Consider the following 24,612-nt stretch of genomic DNA (forward strand, 5'->3'; position numbering starts at 1 on the left):
GCCTTTCAGAGGCTAAACGCGCGGCCAATAAACTATTTTTCGCTGCATCTCCAGCTCAGAGGGCAGCAGTCCCCCACCGGAGTGGCCTCGCGAATGGTTTGGATTGGAATGGAGTTTTCCCTGCATTCAACGAAGTAAGTGGAGAGAGCATGAAAGGCGGTAGCGAAGGTGGATCGTGCCTCCCCCTTCCCTCTTCTCCTTCTTTAATAGTACCGTTTTCTTTTCTTTTTCTTTTTTAAAAATCTCTGTGTTTTGAGCATTCCTGTATGTGCCTGCTCAGAGGGAAGTCCTACGGACTTCATAGGGGCTTGCTGCTGGGTGAGTGCGATCCTATACAGTACATATCGACTTGTCCAACAGTAAATACTGTGGAAATGGGTGGAATTTGCTTTTGAGTAGGCGAATTCAGGGTTATTCTGTGGTCGGTTTCAGTTCCGTATTCTCTTCTCAACAGGCGAGGTTTCAGTCGTTTATCCTTCCTTGTTCACAACTTAGAAAATGCGAGTATCGTTGTACTTTTGCGATTTTTAAAACAATTGGTTTGGCCTTATCTTGTTCTTTTTATTTATTTCATTGACTGTGGATTGTTTATTCCGAAGTCCCACTGGACTTTGATAAGGTTTGCAGAGTTTCTATTTTTCATATCCTATCTATTTTTCATCGCCTCTAATTCCTCACTTTTGTTTGTTGGATCAATTCATAACGTTACTGTTTTCCTGTTATTTTCCTACTTACTAATTTACCCAATTTCCCCCCAATTAGTCCCGTAAGAGGACATTGTTTTAACACAAAACTCCCTTCACTCACTCCTATAACAACTTTTTCGCAAGACCAGATAGGCGGGATATGATAGTAAGTAAGTAAGTAAGTCAGTCAGTCAGTCAGTCAGTCAGTCAGTCAGTCAGTCAGAAATGTGGAATTGGAGCCCTCCCAACATTGTTTGACTGCAATTCCCATCAGCCCTGGCCAACATAACTAATGGTGAGAGACCTTGAGAATTTTACTCCAGGATCTGGAGAGTTAGAGTTGTCTATTTTGCTCTGGCAAATTTAAGTTTAAAGAGGAGGGGGAAGAAAGAAGGCTTTTAAGATACTCAGCAACAAGTCTTAGTCTGGTTTTAACTGAAAAGCTTCTTGTCTTCTGTGCAATCTATCTTGTCTTACATGTGAACAATCCAAGTGAAACATTATGCTCCACGCTCCTGCAGAGGACGATGGCCAAAGTGTTTCCCATTAATGCAGGGAAAACAAATCCTTGGAATATAATGAGCTGGACATAATAAACAAAGTATTATGCTGCAGAAATATGGCTTAACACCACTGCCTGCATTTCTGGGCTGTCCTAGAGAGCACTGATATGAGGACTATCATGATGAGCATCTGCAGTTCAAAATTTACCACAATACCACTGCTTGCTGGCCAGAGGTTGCCAACACTATTGGCCTGACAATTGAGATTGCATGTTTCCGTAAGTGTAACTTTGTAAATTTGTAGCATCAGAATTGACAGTGTTCATTATTTTGACAAGATTCTACACAGTTTTGAATCATTCATGGGATCCTTGCAACATGATTGTACTGAGAATACATTTTTTAAACACATTAGCGGAAATTTAGTGGTAGAGTAAGTCCATTGAATCAGTGGACATTTGGTGAGTCAATTACTCCATAAGTTCCACTGGTTTGATGGGTTTACTCTAGTTGCAACTTACTACAGTACTGGATTTCAGTGTCAGAACCTGGTAAGAATACAGTAACTGACTCCCCTAGGAGTCCTGCAAAGATTTTAGACCTCCCAGGCAAAGAGACACAGAAAAATATATTCTCGCCAATCCTTAGCTAGTTAGCTATGTTATGTCCATAATTGGATGCAGCACAATCTCTTTGCCATGCTCAGTCCATCCGCAAGACAAAACATATCTCTTTTCCATTCCCTTAGGACAAAATGTTTCTCCATTATACCATATTTTCCATGTATAAGACAATACTTTTTGTCTAAAAACTTTAGACTAAAAATTGACCTCTTTTCTCACAGCTCCTCCTGCTAATGTGCAGGGAAGGACAGCAGTGCCTGCTGAGGGAGGCGCCCCCCCTTCCCACTCTGCACAGAAGCTACAGGTTACGCCTCCCTTTTGTTCAGAGCCGCCCACCACAAACCTGGTGCTGCCCAGGGAGAAGTTCTGGGGCAAAATGGGAGGGAGTGACTGGGAGGTTCCCCTCTCCCTTGGTAGACTCGGCCCCACTCCTGCCACTGCAGGTGTGAAAGGTGCCTCTCAATGCAACAGTGCAGCGCCCTGGGTCAGAAGAGGCTCCTTCAAGCTGCTGTGGCAGAAGGGGCTCTTGAGTGCAGCAGCGCCTTCTAGGGCCTCATCCAGTGCCAGCCTGCTACCCCTTCCAAAGTCCAGGTTCCTGCTGCCGCCACTCATCAGTTGACTCAGCATCTTTGCTGCCAGAGAAAGAGGTGTAGAAGGGGGTGATAGTTCTGAAGTTCCCCTGGCTCTCCACATGGTTGGCAGTTGCTTCTGCTGCTGCTGCCACCTCACTCCATTCACACAAAGCCTGGTGAGGAGAAGGAGGAGGAGGAAGAAAAAGCGCAATTGAGAGCTGCTGCCTCCAGTCCGGGCGGGGCACGGAAATGCGCCAAGCAGAGCCAGGCTCACTGCTGAGCCGTGCCAAGGCTAATCAGGGCTCGGCACCACCTTTGATGGGCTCAGGCACAAACCAATGCGCCGTGCTGCCTCCCACTCAGTGGGCAGGGGGAACCCCTTTGCAACCACCGGCAATACTGCATCTATTCTTGCAGGTGACAGCAAGTGGTGCTGATGTCATCCTGTGCGCTTTCCTTCTCTGGTGGCTCCGGAAGAGTCGCACAAGAAGGAGATTCTCCTTTTCATGTGAGCAGCCCCCAAAGCTAATTTTAGATTTTTTAAAGATTTTGGGTTAGAAAAGTGTGGGGGGCATCTTATGCATGGGGGCATCTTATACATGGAAAAATATGGTATATCACTGCAAGAGAAAGTTTACTTTATATAGCCTAATGAAACATCCTTAAAAACAACAAACTCCATCAGAGTTTATACTTTGCAACCAATGAAAAGCCTACATGTTTAAGGTCAGGAGGTTTCTCATTCCAAAGTTCTCTTCTCCCAGACCAAGTGAAGTGAAGCTCCTTGTATCTCCAAGGCTTTGCTCAGCAAGCTCCTGGCCTGGCTTGCTCCTGGCTGTCAAGAAAGAGAGAGTAAAATCCCCACCATTGCCTTGAATGATGTAATTCACTTGGGACAGTACAATACATGTGCATGTTATTTTAACTGATACTACAATATATATGCAAGTTAATACTTTTTTCAGAACTCAGTTACCATTAATCACAAGACTAAAGCCTCATAAGCCAAACAGCACCTTTGTGTTTCTTCTCTACTTACTTATTATTAAACAAACTGCTAAAAATAATGTCCATCCTTTTCTCTTTTTACACTATTCTCTAAAAGTTTATATTGTACAATATATGACTGTTCCCATTTGTTTAATACAGGTGGCCACATCTATTTTGTAATATTTCTTTGTTAACTAACTTTATAGATAAAACATAACTCAAGCAGCAATTTAAAATGCATTTAAATTTTGTCCTGTTGTTTCTGTTTCACATAATGTAAGCATTCTGTTGTTTACTTTTGTCACTAAGAAAACTGGCAGAAAACTTAATGAGCTACTACTGCCTTGTTGTCTTTTGTGTTCCAAAACAAATGGCCGTGTTTTGGTTTTGGAATATAAACTTATATTCCTTGAGTACATTTCCAAATGTACTCTTACTTTTAATGTACCTCTCTGTGGTACATTTCAAAAGGCAGTCTTAATTTTTAAGGCAACATCTCTGCACCACATAAATTCAATTTGTTGAACTCTAACATCAGCCATTTTATTAAAATCCTTACAATAGTCATCTAGTGAAATAAGATTTCTTTTGAATATAATAATTTTGTCTTAATAATCTAAGGAAAATTCTTTTTACAGGACACATTATTTTTACAGGGCTGACAATGTGGAAAGATGAAGGTGGTCCATAATCAAATATAAAGAATCCACTTGCACTATGGCAAATAGAAGAACCTCAGGCACCAAGAATTTCCTGAAAGCCTTTGCCTTGACTATAACCATTTGGAGTAATACCCAGCCTTTTGTGGAAAATGCATTGACTACAAATTTTTCACACAGATTTCAGGCTACTGTCCCCCAAAAGCTGCCAGCTCTAACAACTGTGCTGGATTTGTCACATAATCATATCCCTGAAATTCTGATTTCTGATTTCAGTTCTCTTCCTAAACTGCAGGTACTAATTCTATCTCACAATTTTATCAGAGCCCTTGATCTTGATATTTTCCGATACAATGAAGAATTAGAACATCTAGATCTGTCCCACAACATCCTGTACATACTTTCTTGTCATTCTGTTATGCAACTCAAACATCTAGATCTCTCTTACAACCACTTTCTATCTGTACCCATGTGCCCTGAGTTTGGCAAAATGAAGAACCTTGAATATCTTGGCTTCAGTGTTAGAAAAATACAGCAGTCAGATTTCAGCTATATTGCTCATTTACAGCTCAAAACTCTGTTCTTAGGCCTAGAAGACCTTGTTAAATATAACTCTGGAAATCTTCCAATGTTCAACACAAAGAGTCTTCAGATTATACTCCCCTTAAACAGTGATTTCCATGTGCTTTCGGATTTAGCAATCAATGCAACAATAAATTTAGAGTTGTCAAATATCCAAGACAAACAGATCAATGACTTAAGAACTTTCTTGTTGCACCTTAACAAAAATGCAGAATTACTACACCTAACTTTAAGCAACATACAGTGTGACTGGAATGGCCTAATTAACATACTTCAAGCTGTGTGGAAATCAACCATTCAATATGTTGTTATCTCTAATGCAGCACAGTTGGAAGTTCCAAACAAAATACCTTTTGATTATACTGAAACTTCACTCAAAGCTTTGACTCTTAAGCAGACTACATTCACGACATTTTTCTCTGAACCAACAAATTTGTATAGACTGTTTGTAGATATGAACATTACTGCTTTGACCATTGCAGATGCAGGTTTGATACACATGCTTTGTCCATCTCAATACAGTAGTTTTAACTACTTAAGTTTTTCAAATAATAGCTTAACAGACGCTGTTTTCAAAAGTTGCGACAATTTAACCCTTCTTGAAAATCTTATTCTACAAAAAAATCAGTTTAAACATCTTGCCAAAGTAAGTTTAATGACCAGTTATATGAAGTCTCTGAAATATTTGGATATGAGCAAGAATTTATTACAGTACAATGGCAATGGTGATGATTGCAACTGGGGTAGAAATCTAGTTGAATTGAACTTGTCATCTAATATGTTATCTGGATCTGTTTTTAAATGCTTGCCTGTCAATATTCAAAAGCTTGATCTTCAAAGCAACAACATTTTAAGTATTCCTAAAGATATAATTGAACTGAGGGCTTTAGAAGAAATGAATTTAGCATTTAACAAACTATCTGATTTGCCTGGATGTGGTCAGTTTAGAAGTCTGACAATACTGAACTTGGAAATGAACTCAGTTGTCACACCATCTTCTGAGTTCTACCACTCCTGTCAAGGCATTAGAGAACTAAATGCAGGACACAATCCCTTCAAATGCTCCTGTGAACTAAGACAGTTCATTAATCTTGAGGAACAAGGACTTGTGAAGCTGGTTGGCTGGCCTGAGTTGTACATGTGCTCGTACCCTGAGAATGTAAGGGGAAGTGCACTGAAGAACTTCCATGTATCTGACATAACGTGCAACACAACACTTTTGGTTACTATCATTCTTATTACTACCATTGCCACAGCAGCAGTTGCATCTTTTCTGTGTGTTCATTTTAATGTTCCATGGTATTTGGAAATGATATGGCAGTGGACTCAAGTAAAACACAGGAAGTGGAAGAACCAGCCGGAAGATCAGCTGAATATTTTACAGTTCCATGCATTTATCTCCTATAGTGAACATGATTCTGACTGGGTGAAAAATGTCCTGATTCCAAATTTGGAGAAGGAAGATGGGTCCATACGCATCTGCCAACACAAGAGAAACTTTGTTGCAGGAAAGAGCATTGTTGAGAATATCATAGACTGCATAGAGAAGAGTTATAAGACCATCTTCGTGTTGTCTCCCAACTTTGTGCAGAGTGAATGGTGTCATTATGAGCTCTATTTTGCCCATCACAAGGTGTTCAGTGAAGATCACGACAGTTTAATCCTTGTTTTGTTAGAATCGATCCCTGCATACATCGTTCCTGCCAGATACCACAAACTGAAGGCTCTCATGGCCAAGAGGACCTACTTGGAGTGGCCAAAGGAGAGAAGTAAACATGGGCTTTTCTGGGCTAACCTCAGGGCAGCCATTCAAATTAAGATTCCATATCAAGAGAAATGAATGACTTGTAGCGAAGCCAATTATTATTGTCTGATCTATGTTATGAAATAAAGGTATATTAAGTTCTTTTTTTCTTTTTCTTTTTTTGTAAATCCAAACAACCCTAATAATAATGATTAAACAAGGAAATGGTGAAATAAAAGTATGGCGTATGCAGTGTCAAAAGAAATTAGTGATCAAATATTATGGTCATAAATGATGTCTTAATAAGTTATCTACTGACAAGGTAACACAGGTACTAACTCTATCAAAATAAGAAGCAAGAAAGAAAACTCAGTTGTTCTGTAAGGATGTATCCTTGTTAAAGGTGAAAAATCTTTCCCATCATAGCAACTAAAAAATAAGTTAATGTAGATTAAAGACCAAAGCTTTTCCTTGAGTGATATGTTTGGGCAGTGACTTTCTCTAGCAATAAACAATACAGCAGCATACCTAGATAGAACAGAGCAGGTCTTTTGCCATCTTAACGACTAAGAAGTTCTATTTTTGCACAGGTTCTCATAGACTAGAGTCCACAGGCAAAAATTTATACCGTCATGGGGAGGGTGGGAGTTTTACATACAGTATCAGTTTCTCTACATAGGCTGCACTGTGCATCTGAAGAAGTACACTATAGCCCACATCTCCAGCTTATGCTAAATCATACTTGTTTTTCCTCAAGGTGCCACAAGATTCCTTGTTGGCTTTGTAGCAACAGACTAACATGACTATTTCCTTTGAAATCTGAACAGAAGGGATCTCTTCTATATGCGGGCACAGACAATGATGACCCTGGATAGGGAATACGATAATTCTCAATCAGGATACAGAAACCATGAGTCAAAAAAAGAACAAGTGCAATGAGGTGGAGCTAACATTAATAATAAATCTAATATGAGAATTGAGGAATATCTGAATAACCCCTTTAATAAAAAAGCACAGGGCTCACCCCAGTGGTTGATGTCCAGTGGTTGATAATGCCTGTATCCCATTGTGCACCTTAGTGCCAGTCTTCCAAGACTTTTCACTCTGTTGCTTCTCCTTTTTGTTGTTGTTGCATGTTCACTTCCTAGCCCCAGCGGAATCAAGTGTGACAATACTGAGGAGAAGGTACAGAAATCCCTTTCTGTTTTCTGCTTTTCCTCTAGAAGTTCAAATTAGTCCTGGATGAAGAGGCAAGGTAATGAACAGCAGCAGCTGCCACAGTAGTGGTGGTGATAGGGAGGAAGTGAGAGGGGGGAAAAGTTAATTGACATCTTACATGCAGTTTAATAATCAGTCACAACCTACAGTTCTACATTAAATGAACACATAAATAAACTGCATGAAAAGAAACATGTATAGCATCATGTATGAATGTCGAAGCAAAGAGACTTCTGTTCCAGGTAATGGATGAACTTTGCTTTGCTTTTAGTGAAACTTGCAACAAAACCTTACACACGGCAACTCAGAAACTAATCCTTCTGCTACTTCATTTCTTCTAGTAACCAGTAGTGTAGTGGAGCCAAGGCTTGTAGGGTTGAAGTCCTAGGACCTTCTGAGCATTAGGGACTACAACATTATCTGGCCCCTTTTTTTTGCTCCCAATACAGAGTTTTTTCTCAGGGGTGGGGCTTCTAAATTTTCAAGCTGAATCTATCTGAACAGACTTTCCCCCAAGTGAGCAGTTGCTTGCTTTTGAAAAAGGACAGGGGACATGTGTGGGTGGTATTGTGGTGATATAGGCAGTTGGGACATGATGTTTAGGGATCATGGGAAAGACTGTGCAACCCAGCATGTATATATGTATTCTTATGCATCCTTCAGTCTCGAGAGACTATGGTAATGTGCTCTGTATCAAGGACTTGGAACAGCGTCTAGTGTAGCTGAAAAGGCCAATTGGAGAGTGACAACCCTTCCACACTGAAGACAAATACAATCTGTACCCTGTCCAGCTCTCTGTTTTTGCTGCTTCCGGGACTGCCTCTTTGCCTTGGCCTGCTGGACAAGGGTCTCTTCAAATTGGGAGAGGCCATGCTGAACCGCCTGCCTCCAGGCTGAACTCTCAGATGTCAAAGTTTCCCATATGTATATATGCAAATGATTGAGATGAGTTATTTACATAATGAATGCTTTAACCAATCAGATTCTGTCTAGTGCTAGCCCATGGGTACTTGAAGGAGTTAATTCCCATACAGAAGATGTGACAGGAGGAAGCTTCTTCTGCTTGTTCTGTTTGTCTGATAGCATGAGGGTTTTTTAAATTGAGAAGTAGTATTTTCAGATATGCTGTCTGCCATTTGTGTGTTCCCCTTCATGGATTGCTGCCTTGTCGTGGCGAAGGGGCTTGAGTAACTCAGAGAAGCTATGGGCTATGCCGTGCAGGGACACCCAAGACGGACAGGACATAGTGGAGAGTTCCGACTAAACGCAATCCACCTGGAGTAGGGACTGGCAATGCCACTCCAGTATCTTTGCCAAGAATGCCCCATGATCAGAAACAAAAGGCTAAAAGATATGACGCTGGAAGATGGGACCCTCAGGTCGGAAGGCGTCCAACATGTTACTGAGGAAGAGTGGAGGACAAGTACAAGTAGCTCCAGAGCTAATGAAGTGGTTGGGCCAAAGCCGAAAGGACGCTCAGCTGTGGACGTGCCTGGAAGTGAAAGGAAAGTCCGATGCTGCAAAGAAAAATATTGCATAGGAACCTGGAATGTAAGATCTATGAACGTTGGGAAGCTGGAGGTGGTCAAACAGGAGATGGCAAGAATAAACATCGACATCCTGGGCATCAGTGAACTAAAATGGACAGGAATGGGCGAATTCAGCTCAGATGATTATCATATCTACTATTGTGGGCAAGAATCCCGTAGAAGGAATGGAGTAGCCTTCATAGTCAACAAAAGAGTGGGAAAAGCTGTAATGGGATACAATCTCAAAAATGATAGAATGATGTCAATACGAATCCAAGGCAGACCTTTCAACATCACAATAATCCAAGTTTATGCACCAACCACCAATGCTGAGGAGACTGAAATTGAACAGTTTTATGAAGATTTACAACACCTTCTAGAACTGACACCAAAGAAAGATGTTCTTCTCATTCTAGGGGACTGGAATGCTAAAGTAGGGAGCCAAGAGATAAAGGGTATAACAGGGAAGTTTGGCCTTGGAGTTCAGAACGAAGCAGGACAAAGGCTAATAGAGTTTTGTCAAGAGAATAAGCTGGTCATCACAAACACTCTTTTCCAACAACACAAGAGGCGACTCTATACATGGAAATCACCAGATGGGCAATATCGAAATCAGATTGATTATATTCTCTGCAGCCAAAGATGGAGAAGCTCTATACAGTCAGCAAAAACAAGACCTGGAGCTGACTGCGGCTCTGATCATCAGCTTCTCATAGCAAAATTCAAGCTTAGACTGAAGAGAGTAGGAAAAACCACTTGGCCACTCAGGTATAATCTAAACCAAATCCCCTATGAGTACACAGTGGAAGTAAAGAACAGATTTAAGGAACTAGATTTGGTGGACAGAGTGCCTGAAGAACTTTGGATAGAGGCTCGTAACATTGTCCAGGAGGCAGCAACAAAAACCATCCCAAAGAAAAGGAAATGCAAGAAAGCAAAATGGCTGTCCAACGAGGCCTTAGAAATAGCAGAGAGAAGAAGGGAAGCAAAATGCAAGGGAGATAGGGAAAGTTACAGAAAATTGAATGCAGACTTCCAAAGAATAGCAAGGAGAGACAAGAGGGCCTTCTTAAATGAACAATGCAAAGAAATAGAGGAAAATAACAGAAAAGGAAAAACCAGAGATCTGTTCAGGAAAATCGGAGATATTAGAGGAACATTTCGCGCAAAGATGGACATGATAAAGGACAAAAATGGGAGGGACCTAACAGAAGCAGAAGACATCAAGAAGAGGTGGCAAGAATACACAGAGGAATTATATCAGAAAGATATGGATATCCCGGACAACCCAGACAATGTAGTTGCAGACCTTGAGCCAGACATCCTGGAGAGTGAAGTCAAGTGGGCCTTAGAAAGCCTGGCTAACAACAAGGCCAGTGGAGGTGATGGCATTTCAGTTGAACTATTTAAAATCTTGAAAGATGATGCTGTTAAGGTGCTACATTCAATATGCCAGCAAGTTTGGAAAACCCAACAGTGGCCAGAGGATTGGAAAAGATCAGTCTACATCCCAGTCCCAAAGAAAGGCAGTGCCAAAGAGTGCTACAACTACCGTACAATTGCACTCATTTCACACGCTAGCAAGGTTATGCTCAAAATCCTCCAAGGTAAGCTTCAGCAGTATGTGGACCGAGAACTCCCAGAAGTACAAGCTGGATTCCGAAGAGGCAGAGGCACTCGAGACCAAATTGCTAACTTGCGCTGGATTATGGAGAAAGCCAGAGAGTTCCAGAAAAACATCTACTTCTGCTTCATTGACTATGCAAAAGCCTTTGACTGTGTGGACCACAACAAACTATGGCAAGTTCTTAAAGAAATGGGCGTGCCTGACCACCTTATCTATCTACTGAGAAACCTATATGTGGGACAGGAAGCAACAGTTAGAACTGGATATGGAACAACTGATTGGTTCAAAATTGGGAAAGGAGTACGACAAGGCTGTATATTGTCTCCCAGCTTATTCAACTTATATGCAGAATACATCATGCGGAAGGCTGGACTGGAGGAATCCCAAACCGGAATTAAGATTGCCGGAAGAAATATCAACAACCTCCGATATGCAGATGACACCACTCTGATGGCAGAAAGTGAGGAGGAATTAAAGAACCTTGTAATGAGGGTGAAAGAAGAGAGTGCAAAAAACGGTCTGAAACTCAACATCAAAAAAACTAAGATCATGGCCACTGGTCCCATCACCTCCTGGGAAATAGAAGGGGAAGATATGGAGGCAGTGACAGATTTTATTTTCCTGGGCTCCATGATCACTGCAGATGGAGACAGCAGCCACGAAATTAAAAGACGCCTGCTTCTTGGGAGGAAAGCAATGACAAATCTTGACAGCATCTTAAAAAGCAGAGACATCACCTTGCCAACAAAAGTCCGAATAGTCAAAGCTATGGTTTTTCCTGTCGTGATGTATGGAAGTGAGAGCTGGACCATAAAGAAAGCAGACCGCAGACGAATTGATGCCTTTGAATTCTGGTGCTGGAGGAGACTCTTGAGAATCCCCTGGACTGCAAGGAGAACAAACCTATCAATTCTAAAGGAAATCAACCCTGAGTGCTCACTGGAAGGACAGATCCTGAAGCTGAGGCTCCAGTACTTTGGCCATCTAATGAGAAGAAAAGACTCCCTGGAAAAGGCCCTGATGTTGGGAAAGTGTGATGGCAAGAGGAGAAGGGGACGACCGAGGATGAGATGGCTGGACAGTGTCTGCGAAGCAACCAACATGAATTTGACACAACTCCGGGAGGCAGTAGAAGATAGGAGGGCCTGGCGTGCTCTGGTCCATGGGGTCACGAAGAGTTGGACACGACTAAACGACTAAACGAACGAATTTGTGTGTTATTATGGAAGATGTTATGAAACTGTTATACTCTGTTAAGCACAAATCTATATCAAATAAAAAGTTCAAGTATTTTTAGTTTATTTTTCAACATGTTATACAATAAACATTCTTAAAGATTTTCCGTTACTAAATATCATTTCAACTTCTGGCACACAGAAGTTTATGTAGGTATAACAAAGGAGAATCTGTTCATGATCTCTGTTTTTTATTCTTACGTTTCATCCACTGTGTGTAAACACATTCACCCCCTTTTTTCATTTTTTAAATAAACAAGTGCAGTACTTGTTTATTAAAATCAATTGCATTTATGCAATAGTTTGTTAGACCACCTATGCATAGAAAAACTAACTAAAAGGTTGCTACAAAATAGGAACAACCCAGATGAAATACAGACGATATGTTTCCACAATATGTGTGTATATTTCTATTACATTGTGAAAAACCTAGGAAAGCTGCTGTGTTTTCCATAAAACTGTCCAGCCCTTTAAAAACCAAGTGGCTTGACCGTGAACTGCAAAAGGGTTGGCAGAAGCAGGAACAGAGGAATGAAGGGGGGGGGGGCTGTGATCTGAAATGTGAATCACACTGAGGCTCCAATCCATCAGTGGCCCTTGTGTGGTCACTAAAAGTGAACTGAATAAATCAAATCACAGTGTAGCTGCAGCCTGTGTTTGTTGTAATACAAATTATGTGTGGAATGGGATATGAAGAACCACTAGCTTCACAAAAACTTGCTTCTCCACTGTTGATATGCACCTATCCAGCAGCCAGCATGTTTGGACTCTCTGTACATGGAGGGTTGCCATGGGGACCGTCATGACGAGGGCATTTGCGCTACATTCCTGCTAGTAAGTATGTTTTCCTTGGTCATAAGTAAAAGCAAGCTCTGGCAAGGCTGCCTCTGCCCAACGGCCATCTAGCAGTCATTCAACCAGGGTGTGTGTGTGTGTGTGTGTGTGTGTGTGTGTGTGTGTGAGAGAGAGAGAGTGAGAGAGAGAGAGAGAGAGAGAGAGAGAGGTGATGGGACCATTTGTCTTCTTCCTCTTTTTCTTCTGGTGTTGAAGGGCGAAGCAGGGCCCCAGGCCAATGGCTTGTAACCATCCTTCTTTCTTTGAATGCTTTCTGTAAAGAAATAACATCTGGTTGCACTGAGGAGAAAAGGAAGCAGACCCGGCTCCATCATGCCTGGAAGGCGTTCTCGGTCGAGCGCCTTCCCTCCTTCCACCCACCAAGGGCCACTTGCTCCTTAGCACATGGAAAAAGCCCGTTCCTCCAGCTGCAGACGAGCTCCGGGACAGGCTGAATGTCCCAACTGCTTGCTTCACCCTGTAAGCAAGACCCAAGTGCCGAAGCTTGTTTCCTCCCACCTCATGACTTTCCCCCTTTTCGTCGTCAGTTCTACATGTACTGAAAAAGTATGCCCGACTCCCGGGACGGTTTCACTTGGTTTTATTTCTGAGGTGCTCTAGGGCCTGGGAACCTTTTAGCACAAAATAAAAAAGCCTGTTAGGTTTTAACACCTAAACGTAGCGAGTGGACGAGTGGGCAATGCCAGACTTTCTGGCGGGGGGGGTGGAGGTGGAGGTGGAAGATTCTGCAAGGAAACGGCAAAGGAGGCCGAAGCCTCGGGAGGCGTCGTGTTGCTGCGCATTCTCCGGACGAGAAAGGCCGGCTCTCGGCTCAACGGCTTCGAGGTGTTACTTGGTTGCCCGACGGGTCACGCCACTTTCTTACTGGAAAAGCGGTGGGAAACACCCGCCTGGCGGAGCTACGAGGGCGGGTCGCGGCAGCGCTGCGCGCTTTCGGTTTAGCGATCCCGTCCATCGTTCCTCCTCACGACGACGTTGCCCCGGAAAGGTGAGGAAAAGACCTCTCCGGCTTATGCCTGCAGGTTTCCTTAGGACGCTGAAGGGAAAAGCCGCGGCTTTCATCGAAGCGAAGCCGGGAAGACGTGAGTAAACGAGCTTTTCCTCGCCGCCAACTTCTCACCTCGGAGCTGCGCCCATTCGCCGCTGCTTACTTTTCAAACCTCTCCCTGCTTTCCCTCCCAACCCAGCCTGTTCCCCCCCCCCCACACCGCTAATTAACAGTGGCACGTGAACGCTGTGCTTTCACACGCCGCTGACTTGGACGCGCGTCGACGCGGGAAGCGTGTCTGTGGGTTCGAACTGCTTCCAGGAGTTCTCAGACGGGATGCTGGGAGCTGTAGTCGAAAAACGTACCAAACACCTTTCGTTAGCATTACACAGGATCTTCAAAATCGTTCTCAGGCTTTCCAAGGGCTTCCTGAGTTGCAAGTTTGTTTCGAGACCCTCCCTCTTGATGGACTGTCATTAGAAATCAGTACTTTTGAGGTTAGATAATCAATGGTTTAAATTGATGTGCGGTTTTTATGGATCGATCGATCGTCGCGGTGGCTACTAACCTCCTACTATAAATTGCGCCCAAATCTAGTTCCTGAGCGCTAAGGGAGCAGCGCTGAGTGAGGTTCCCCTGTCTCTGAGGCACCATCTTCTGTCCGCATTTAACAGGAAGCAACTCAGACTGAGCTCCAGCGCGGGGTAGCGACTACAGTGCTAAGATTCAGGAGACCTGAGTTCAAATTTTCCTTGGGCTACAGAAATTAATTGGGGGAGGGGAATTGCTATTGGTAAGGAGAGCTGGTGCTTGTGGTCACTGTCAGGGTCCAAAAGCTAAAGGAGCCCAGGGGGTCCTTCACTTTAGACAGCTGTACCAGAGGGAAGTTTAAAATGTGCTGCCGAGAATTGGAAAATTGTATATGGTTACATTGTTTTCCAACCCTTCCACACAGCTATTAAATGTGCAGTAAATGTCCTTGTCCTTGCCTCTGGTCACTCTTGTCTGCCTCTTTGGGGCAGTTTCAACTCCCCCAGCCCTGCTGGCAGGATTCATACACCCTTTACAACAATAATAAGTAATGCTCTTCCCTATTGCCAAATGAAATAATAATGATCCTTAGGTTTCATGGTGCATTATTAACACAGTAGATCTCTTAACTCGTTTTTTTAAAAAAGTCCTGTTGTTGCATAATGAAGGACAAATTTAAGCAACCCAAGTGGGCGACAGAGGTCAGTCGGTGCATTACCACCACAGGATACAGGAAAATCCTCCATTCTCCCATGTCTTTTTAATTTAAGGCTCACTGTCGCCAATCTGAAGGCCCCCAAAGGCTTCCCCAGGGCAAACGGGAGTCCAAGGGAACCTTGGAACCTAAAAGGAGGGGGATAGGAAGCTTTTAATTAGCACAAGTTAAATGTTTTCAGCACCTGATCTGGGTTTTTTGGGGTGCAAAGTTATGCATCAGAATTTTGCCCACCGGTTAAAAGCAATTTCTCTGTATGGAATTAACAATTGGATTTAGGCTATAGATTCAAGGAGATGAATTTCTATAAATAACCCCTGCCATGATCCACTATTTGCCCTCCATTTTCCCTCATAATAATGGGAATTGCAGCCAAGCTCCTCTAGACCTTGAGGCCCAAGATGCAATCCAGGCTCCTATGGATTGCCAGACCCATGTTGTCAAATTTACCATCTACCACCAGGTGCAGGTTCATCCTTCAGATGTTTAGGACCCCAAGTCTCATAAACCCCACTGATTTGCTTTGTCCTTCCCACCAGGTATTCCTCCTTTGTGCCTAAGTGCAAGGAACTCTGAGATTTCCACTTTGAAACACATCTCTCCATCAATCTCATCTGTTGTCTCACTGTCAATATGTTTTGAATTCAGATTTCTTAGCAAGTCTTGGGAGCATTTTGGTCTTGGTAGCTAATTAGCATTGCCAATATGCTTTGTAACAAGAGTGCAAAAGTAAAATGAAAGACCCATGCAGCTTCAAAAAGAGGAAGTGTTACAGAGTGGGATTTGGTCATTTCTTGTAAGTGGTGTATTATTTTTAGTTCATGATGCAGTAGTTCTGCAAATCCTGCACTTGTATTAATTTGCTCAAAATGTAAACTTATAAATTCTTGGGATAATACTGTCTGTCATCTTCTCATTATCTTGGAAGTCTTTTCAATATATATTTTTTTCCTGTCAGACTGGTAGATCTTCTGATGTAGAAGCCCAGAGTGAACTTTTGCACCAGCTTTAAGACAGCTTTCTTCCTGCTAGGACTGTCAAGGGCAGTCCCTTTTTTGACTGTTGTTTTGAGAAGCATAAGGTAGGTGGTAAGATCTATCAAATACTGAAATGTATGCTAATTTGTTGTGAAATGAGAAAGGATTGAATATTTTTTTGGTCAGGTGTCTATTCATTCATATACATACCCTGTTTCCCTAAAAATAAGACAGGGTCTTATATTAATTTTTCCTCCAAAAATACATTAGAGCTTATTTTCAGGATATGTTTATTTTTTTCAAGTGGGAGGGAGTTCCAAAGCCTGGGTGAAGCAACAGAGAAGGTCGTCTCCTGTGTCCCCATCAGACACACCTGTGAAGGTGGTGGGAACATGAGAAAGGCCTCTCCTGACTGTCCTAACACTTGAGCTAGCTCGTAATGGGAGATATGGTCTTTGAGATACAGTAGCTTGGACCCAGGCCATTTAGGGCTTTATAGTTAAAACCAGAACTTTAAATGATGCCCCGGAACTAATCAGCAACCAGTGGAGCTGCTGTAATAGGGAGGTTATGTGATCCCTGTAACCAGCCCCAGTCAGCAATCTGGCAGCTGCATTTTGGACCCCCTGAAGTTTCCTGACACTTTCCATTGGCAGCCCCAGATAGAGTGCATTACAGTAATTCAACCAGGAAGTAACCTGGTTACTGCAGTGGCCAGATCAGATCTCTCCAGATACAGATGTAGCTGGCACACTAGTCTGAATTGTACAAATGCACTTCTGGCCACCGTTGAGACCTGGGCATCCAGACTCAGAGACAAATCCAGGAGCATCCCTAAATTGTGCACCTGCTTCATTTAAAATAAGAGTGTTATCCCATCCAGTACCAGCTGCATTTAGGGACGTGGTGGCGCTGCGGGCTAAACCACAGAAGCCTGTGCTGCAGGGTCAGAAGACCAAGCAGTCGTAAGATCGAATCCACGCGATGGAGTGAGCGCCCGTCACTTGTCCCAGCTCCTGCCAACCTAGCGGTTCGAAAGCATGCAAATGCAAGTAGATAAATAAGGACCACTTTGGTGGGAAGGTAACAGCATTCCGTGTCTAAGTTGCACTGGCCATGTGACCATGGAAGATTGTCTTCGGACAAGCGCTGGCTCTATGGCTTGGAAACGGGGATGAGCACCACCCCCTAGAGTCGAACACGACTGGACAAAAATTGTCAAGGGGAACCTTTACCTTTACCTTTACCAGCTGCATTCCTATTCCTTGATCTCCCTTTTGACTGACCAGTCACACTTCTGTCTTGTCTGGATTAAGTTTCAGTTTATTCACCCTCATCTAGTTCATTACTGTTACTGATTCGTGATCAGTAATCAACAATCATTAATGATTACTGATGAGTAGCTTCCTCGGATTTAGGTGGCAAGGAGAGGTAGAGTTGGATGTCATTTCCATACTGGTGGCACCGAACCCAAAAATTCCAGATAATCTCTCCCAGTGGTTTCATATGCAGCCGATGTGACTATAGTTGATTGTGAAAATATTGCTCATGTTTTTCCTCCCCCTTTATGGCTGAAATGGAGGTTGGATTGCATGCATGGTTCGGGGAAGCTGGTTGACATACCATTATGAAGGGGTAGGCAGAGTGTATGGTGGAATAATGCCAGACGAAGAGGTGGCTGCTTAGTCCTCCTCTGGCTGGGAGAGTTATTCCAAAACAGTAACATGTCCAAGCTCTGAGTATACTCTGCAAATCTCCTCTGTTGCTTTGCCAGACCAAATGTAAATGATTAAATGTAGGAGGAACTCTCACTGATGCTGATTATGCAAAGGTTTTAAACTGTATTAGCAATGTATCTGTTTTAATCTGAAAATCTAACAGAGAACCCAAGAAGCACCAAGGAACTTCAGCAAAGTTCCTATTTTTATTCCCCTTATTATAACATTGACAAATTGACGCGACTTATCAGAAAATGGCTTAATCTTGAAGTCAGCTCTACTGCTGCTACAATCAGCTTAACAGTCCCCATGTTTCTCTGCAATGAACCAACACACTAGGAAGTTAAAGAACACTGCATGGATGTCACACTGCACTTTAGGAGCCATCAACAAAACAGGCACAGCAACATTCAGCTACTGTGTAATGCTCAGAATCCATAGTCTCTCAGGTACCCCTCTCTTTTGTAATAGAGGTGTTAACAGTCAAGGATTTTATCTTAATGAATTGACAGGGCAACTTTTTAAAATGTTTGAAAGTTCAGGGGTCAAAATTGTGTGTGTGTGTGTGTGTGTGTGTGTGTGTGTGTGTGTGTGTGTGTGTGTGTGTGTGTGTGTGTGTGTGTGTGTGTGTGTGTGTGTGTGTGTGTGTGTGTGTGTGTGTGTGTGTCTCCTGGCAGGGTAGGTTCATGTTATTATTCTATTTCTAGGTGAACAAACCTTGTAAAAATTTCTGAAAGTTCATCCTGAGAATAAGCAGTTTGTCTGCTGGCTCAGGGAAAATTTGCTGCAAAATAGTGCAGAGTCCGAGTCTGGGAGCTGGATGTTTGGTAGGAGTTGTCTCAGAGACCACTCCAAAGCTCTTGCTGACAATCTGGATGTGCTTGTGTCTTTTTAATACATGAATGCATGAACACATTCCAGGCCAGGAAGAGGGGTACCCACTGCCCTTTTCCCACGTACACTTCTCCTACGTTCAGACAGGTTGCTTATTTTTTATTTGATCAAGTTTTGATTCATGATGAGATGGAAAACTAGACAGGGCTGATATACTGGTCATGCCAGGACAGAGCTTGGAATTTCTGGGTGACTTCCAGACACACAGTGGAATATCCTTTTATAAACCCCCAAGGGTGGTGGTGGTGGTGGTGGTGGGCAGGATGAGGACTTATTGAAGAAACAGTACTTTCATTACCTTGAAATACAAGACACATATGATCAGTATGACATTTTCCTAGTGTCTGCAATTATAATTTAAATAATAACGAATTATAAATCTTAGAAAACTTGAGAGCCATAATTTAATTTCGATAAGTTAACATGTTAATGTGCATTGTTCTTGCAGGGTCCTCCGGTTGGTATAAAGGGATGAGAAATCCAATAAATACGTTGAAAGAAACATTATACACTATGGTAGAAACAAAAAGTTTAGGCGCCAGCATTTTCTTCTGTCTTTGTATCTTTACCTGGAATATCACTTGTACCTCTGTGGAAAATGGATTTATAGCAAATTACTCAAAGAGTATCCGATATACAGTTCCGAAGAACCTACCGCTTCAAACAACCGTTTTGGATTTGTCACAGAACCGTATTTCTGAAATTCAGATGTCTGATTTTGGTTCTCTTTCCAAACTGAAGGCACTAATTCTGTCCTATAACCTCATCAGAAGGCTTGATTTCAGTGTCTTTCAATACAACAAACACTTAGAACATCTAGATCTATCCCACAACAACCTGCAAATTCTTTCTGGTCATCCTTTATCAAGTCTCAGGTATCTTGATCTTTCTTATAATGACGATATAAATATGACAGTGAGCTTTGAGTCCCGCATAATACCAAAGCTGGAATACTTTGGTATAAGTGCTAGAAGAATACATAAATCAGTTCTTTATCTTCTTGATCATTTACAAGTGGAAACTCTATTCTTCGGCTTAGAAGACCTTTCTGAATATCACTCTGGGGCTCTTCCAGTGTTTAATATGAAGAACCTCCATATTGCACTCCCACACAATAGAGGATTACCAGTTGTTGAGGACCTAGAACTCAATGTTACAGAAAGTATAGAACTTTCAAATATTAAAGGTGACCAAGTTAATCACTTGTTAATGTTTTTATCAAAACTGAACAAAAATGGAAGGTTACTAAATTTAACATTGATTAATATACAGCTCTCTTGGATAAATAACTTGGAAATTTTTCATTTTGTGTGGAGATCCACCATTAAATATTTAAATATTTATGGTCTGACTCTTACGAGTTTCAATGATGAAGTGTTCAGTAGTGTAGATACCTCTCTAAAAGCATTGACCATTAAACATACTGAAGTTGCAACATTATATTTTAATCAGAGTATTGTTTACACAAGTTTTTCAGAAATGCAAATTGAAGCCTTGTCTATTTCTGATTCAGGTATATTAATAATGCTTTGTCCTTCAAAACCCAGTCGTTTTACCTACTTATGTTTTTCAAATAATACATTGACGGACATGATTTTCAAAGATTGTAATAACCTACCCTTTCTAGAAACACTCATTTTACAAAAGAATTATCTTAAAGATCTTATGAAAGTGAGTTTAATGACCCGTCTCATGAAGTCTCTGAAATATTTGGATGTAAGTCGTAATTTTTTGCAATATGACGGTAAAAATAATTGTGGCTGGGTTGAAAATATGGTTAAACTGAATTTGTCATCTAACATGTTATCTGAATCAGTCTTTAGATGCTTACCAATCAAGATTAAAATTTTGGATTTACAATACAACCACATTTCAAGTATTCCTAAAGAAATGATAGAGCTGAACAATTTAGAAGAATTACATTTGGCTTCTAATAAGCTAACTTCTCTACCTGGATGTGGCCACTTTAGCAATCTCAGATTATTGAGTATAGAAAATAATTCTGTTATTTTTCAGTCTTCTGAATTCTTTCAAACATGTCAGAATATCCAGACTTTAAAGGGAGGGCACAATCCATTCAAATGCTCCTGTGAATTAAGACAATTCATTAATCTTGAAAAGCAAGGATCAATGGAGTTGGTTGATTGGCCTGAGTCATACAAGTGTGAATACCCAGAACTTTCAAGGGGAGTCCCTTTATCAGAATTTCATATCTCTGAACTTGTTTGCAATAAGCCCCTGTTGGTTGCTGTAATTCTAATTATTGCTGTGGTCTTACTGATTGCTGTTTCGGTCATCTGCATCCGTTTTGACATTCCATGGTATTTGAAGATGATGTGGCATTGGAGTCAAGTAAAACACAGGATTTGGAAGAGCAAACCTGAAGACATGTTCAGTAATGTACAGTTCCATGCGTTTATCTCCTATAGTGAACACGATTCTGACTGGGTGAAAAATGTCCTGATTCCAAATTTGGAGAAGGAAGATGGGTCCATACGCATCTGCCAACATGAGAGAAACTTTGTTGCAGGAAAGAGCATTGTTGAGAATATCATAGACTGCATAGAGAAGAGTTACAAGACCATCTTTGTGTTGTCTCCCAACTTTGTGCAGAGTGAATGGTGTCATTATGAGCTCTATTTTGCCCATCACAAGGTGTTCAGTGAAGATCATGACAGTTTAATCCTTGTTTTGTTAGAATCGATCCCTGCATACATCGTTCCTGCCAGATACCACAAACTGAAGGCTCTCATGGCCAAGAGGACCTACTTGGAGTGGCCAAAGGAGAGAAGTAAGCATGGGCTTTTCTGGGCTAACCTCAGGGCAGCCATTCAAATTAAGATTTCAAATGAAAGTGAAGAAATGAAGATATTGTAGAGAAAATGCTGGTTTATATTTAAATAATTGGATAAAGATGTCATTATATCAGGTAACATAGATATATCATATGATGGAGTATGTATTTTAAAATGCACTTGCTCTTCACAAGTATTATAAGGATCTTTTGAATGCAGAGAACATTGAGGACCTGTAAATTAAATAGAAACCACATTATTGTGATGTAATGGTACAGTATAATATATTTAGGGGAAAACACATTTAATTGGAAATTACAATTTCCACATTAAACATTATAAATAAAATAAGTTACTACATTCAGTTTGGCCAGTGATAATATTTGTATGGCAGGTCCTTGCCACTCTCAAGATGGTGCCTGAGAATCAAGCTTATATCCTTTTTTAAACAAAAAGGTGCACATACATATGGGCCTCAGCAGCAAGTGTCTCCATGGCATGCTGTGTATCCGCATAACATATCACCTTAAGATTGTATTGTTTCTGTTAAAAAATAGGAGAAAGTCTGTGCAGTTCTAAAGAAAAGTATATTCAAAACTGTTCCTTACATTAGAAACAATCCCAAAATTTATGATGTGTAATGAATACATTTAACCAGACCAATGAGAATCTTTGTGTGGGAAGAACAATGGTAATTTATAGAATCTTGATAGTCAGGGTGAACAGTTAAAAGATTTAAAAACAGTATGGAAGATGGATATAGGGAAGATACTGTGTAGATGAAGAGGATTGGAAAACAAATCTGGAATAGAAGGGTTTTAAAAAATATGTCAAATAGGATAAAAATATGTCAATTGGGATAAAAGAAAATGGTTATAAAATATTATGGAGGTGGTAAAATTAAATATTATAGATTCTAAATACAGTATTCTACGAAATGTTGGAAATGTAACAAAGAAGTTGTGGAACACCTTGCCCCGGGATGTGGTGATGGCATCTGGCCTAGATGTCTTTAAAAGGGGATTGGACAGGTTTCTGGAGGAAAAGTCCATTGCAGGTTCCAAGCCATGATGGGGATGTATAATCTCCAGGATTAAAAGGGGGATACCTCAAAATGCTAGATGCAAGGGAGAGGTATCAGGAGACAGGTATCTAGTTGTCTTGTGTGCTCCCAGAGGCATCTGGGAAGCTGGACTAGATGGGCCCTTGGCCTCATCCAGCAGGGCTCTTCTTACGTTCTTATTCTTAAAATGGTCCATATTTTCATTTGTGGTGGAATTGTGAAGTTGTACAAAAAGTATGGGTTAAGGTATTTGAAGAGATCAAAGAATGGTTGGAAGTAAATATTGAAATAGTTCCAAAACCAGCATTGTTACTGATGATAGAAAATTGCGATGTGAATAATATTTAAAAAGAAATTGTAATTAATTTGATAACCGCAGCTCAATTGCTTATAGCAAAGAAATGGAAGAAGAATTGGAATTTCCAGCTGCAAGAGTGCTACGAAGAAATAGAATATGGCAGTTAATGATAAACTGACTTCAGAAATTAAGTTTAAAAAGGAAGAAATAAAGGTTAATAGATTCAATGAAGTATGGGAAGAATTTATAAAAGCTGTATTGTGTAAAGGGAAAGGGAAAAACCCAGCAATGAATATATGTATTTTTGGAAGGACTTCGGGGGTGGATAAAGGAGAAGGAAGATTTTGATTATAAGTAAAAGTATGTAAGATATAATGGTCTCTAGGGGGAGGAGTGCATTTGTATTTTGTGTTTATATATTTAGTAAGTTTTATGTGTTTGTAGTACAGTAGATGTATTTTTTAAAATTTAAATGAAGAGAAAAAACAGATTTTTTTTTTAAAGAAAGAGAATCTTTGTATTTTAAGCTGCACATACATATGACCTAGCAGAGGCCATATCAGAAATCATATATAGGTTTGGCCCAAAATCAAATTTTGTGGTTTGGCCCAAAATATGACAAGCATCTTTTCTCATTTACTAATTTCTGCATCTAAAAATACCTCCTTCAGCCTCATCAGTAAAGAAACTGTGTGGTGGACATCTCCTTTCTGGTGACAAAGTTTTCAAAATGGAGGAGCAACATTTTTCTTTGTATCTGCTAGTGCTAATCTATGATTCGATGAACCTGTTTTAGAATGGTTGTTGTGGGTTTTTCGGGCTCTTTGGCCGTGTTCTGAAGGTTGTTCTTCCTAACATTTCGCCAGTGCTGTCCTCTGAAGATGCCGGCCGCAGAGACTGGCAAAACGTTAGGAAGAACAACCTTCAGAACATGGCTAAAGAGCCCGAAAAACCCACAACAACCATTAGATCCTGGTGTTGAAAGCCTTCACGAATAAACTGTTTTAGAATCTTCGTTCAGACCCTTCACCTCTCTTAAATCTGGAAGAAAACACGAAGGCTACATAGTTTTTAGCACTAAATCATTGCTCTCTTCATTCCCTCCCTTGTGTTTTCAAATATTGTGTCTTATCAAACATATTGAAATATTTTGAAAACTTGCAGGTGCTTTTATGCTGTTTTGGTTGCCCTATATCACTACCATATGGATTTTCAGTTTTTTCTTATTGCCTACACTGCTCCTTTTGCCATGTCATTTTAGGATTGTACTGGAGTAACCATAGTATGAAAAGGATTGTTAGGTGGGTAAATGTGGTTTGGTCCATAATTTCCTGACACTCTGGGAGATAATGATTTGAGGAATCTGTCATTAACCAGATTATCACAAAAAGGGTCATAGTTTTGATGGATGTTGAATGATGTAACTGATGAGGAATGGAGTGATGCCAGCGGTTACCCATATTGAGTAGTTATTCAAAAATTATTTAGATTACTTAATGTGTATGTGCCTTCTTGTCCTAAAATAAATGTAAGAATCAAAGAAATTGGTTGTAAGATATTTCAAGAGTATAAAAGTTCTCTTCATTGAATAGGTTACAGCAGTGTTTGTAAAAAAAAAAAAGGAGTTGTGCACACTACTCCAGCATCCTTGCTTATACCAGCCACAACATCTCACTAAGCTCCCTATGTTGACAGAAAGGTCTAGATGAAGCATTTATTTGCTTTCACTTGACTGAAAAGGAACTCCCCTTCATCATTTCCTGCTCACCTTGGGAAGGTTAGACAATGACTGGGTTGTTGTTGTTTAGTC

General features: G+C 41.1%; 2 protein-coding genes and 1 long non-coding RNA gene across 9 annotated transcripts; 2 read left to right on the forward strand and 1 right to left on the reverse strand.

Annotated features, from left to right (window-relative positions):
* LOC110075223 (toll-like receptor 1) lies at positions 1–6,522 on the forward strand. 2 transcript variants are annotated; one of them, XM_020786228.3, is made up of 2 exons: positions 1–134; positions 4,013–6,522. In XM_020786228.3, exon 2 carries the CDS (start codon positions 4,092–4,094, stop codon positions 6,453–6,455), a length of 2,364 nt encoding a protein of 787 aa, XP_020641887.3. In that variant the 5' UTR covers positions 1–134; positions 4,013–4,091; the 3' UTR covers positions 6,456–6,522. The 2 variants fall into 2 exon arrangements, with proteins under 2 accessions (XP_020641887.3, XP_078250137.1); XM_078394011.1 differs by having other exon boundaries at positions 2–134; positions 4,031–6,522.
* LOC110075222 (toll-like receptor 6) lies at positions 26–24,346 on the forward strand. Of its 6 annotated transcripts, none has more exons than XM_073001146.2 (4): positions 26–134; positions 16,016–16,138; positions 18,004–18,201; positions 19,095–24,346. In XM_073001146.2, exons 3-4 carry the CDS (start codon positions 18,075–18,077, stop codon positions 21,521–21,523), a joined length of 2,556 nt encoding a protein of 851 aa, XP_072857247.2. In that variant the 5' UTR covers positions 26–134; positions 16,016–16,138; positions 18,004–18,074; the 3' UTR covers positions 21,524–24,346. The 6 variants fall into 6 exon arrangements, with proteins under 6 accessions (XP_072857247.2, XP_072857249.2, XP_072857246.2 ...); XM_073001148.2 differs by having other exon boundaries at positions 18,092–18,201; XM_073001145.2 differs by lacking the exon at positions 26–134 and adding an exon at positions 13,692–13,811.
* On the reverse strand, positions 12,891–13,798 carry LOC144589418 (uncharacterized). Its single transcript, XR_013545508.1, has 2 exons — positions 13,689–13,798; positions 12,891–13,076 (listed from the first exon to the last, which is right to left on the reverse strand). It is a non-coding gene; the product is annotated as an uncharacterized LOC144589418 (long non-coding RNA).
* Positions 24,347–24,612: the final 266 nt, after the last annotated feature.

Source organism: Pogona vitticeps, chromosome 5 (assembly GCF_051106095.1).
Source record: "Pogona vitticeps strain Pit_001003342236 chromosome 5, PviZW2.1, whole genome shotgun sequence".
In the NCBI taxonomy this organism is placed as follows: domain Eukaryota; kingdom Metazoa; phylum Chordata; class Lepidosauria; order Squamata; family Agamidae; genus Pogona; species Pogona vitticeps.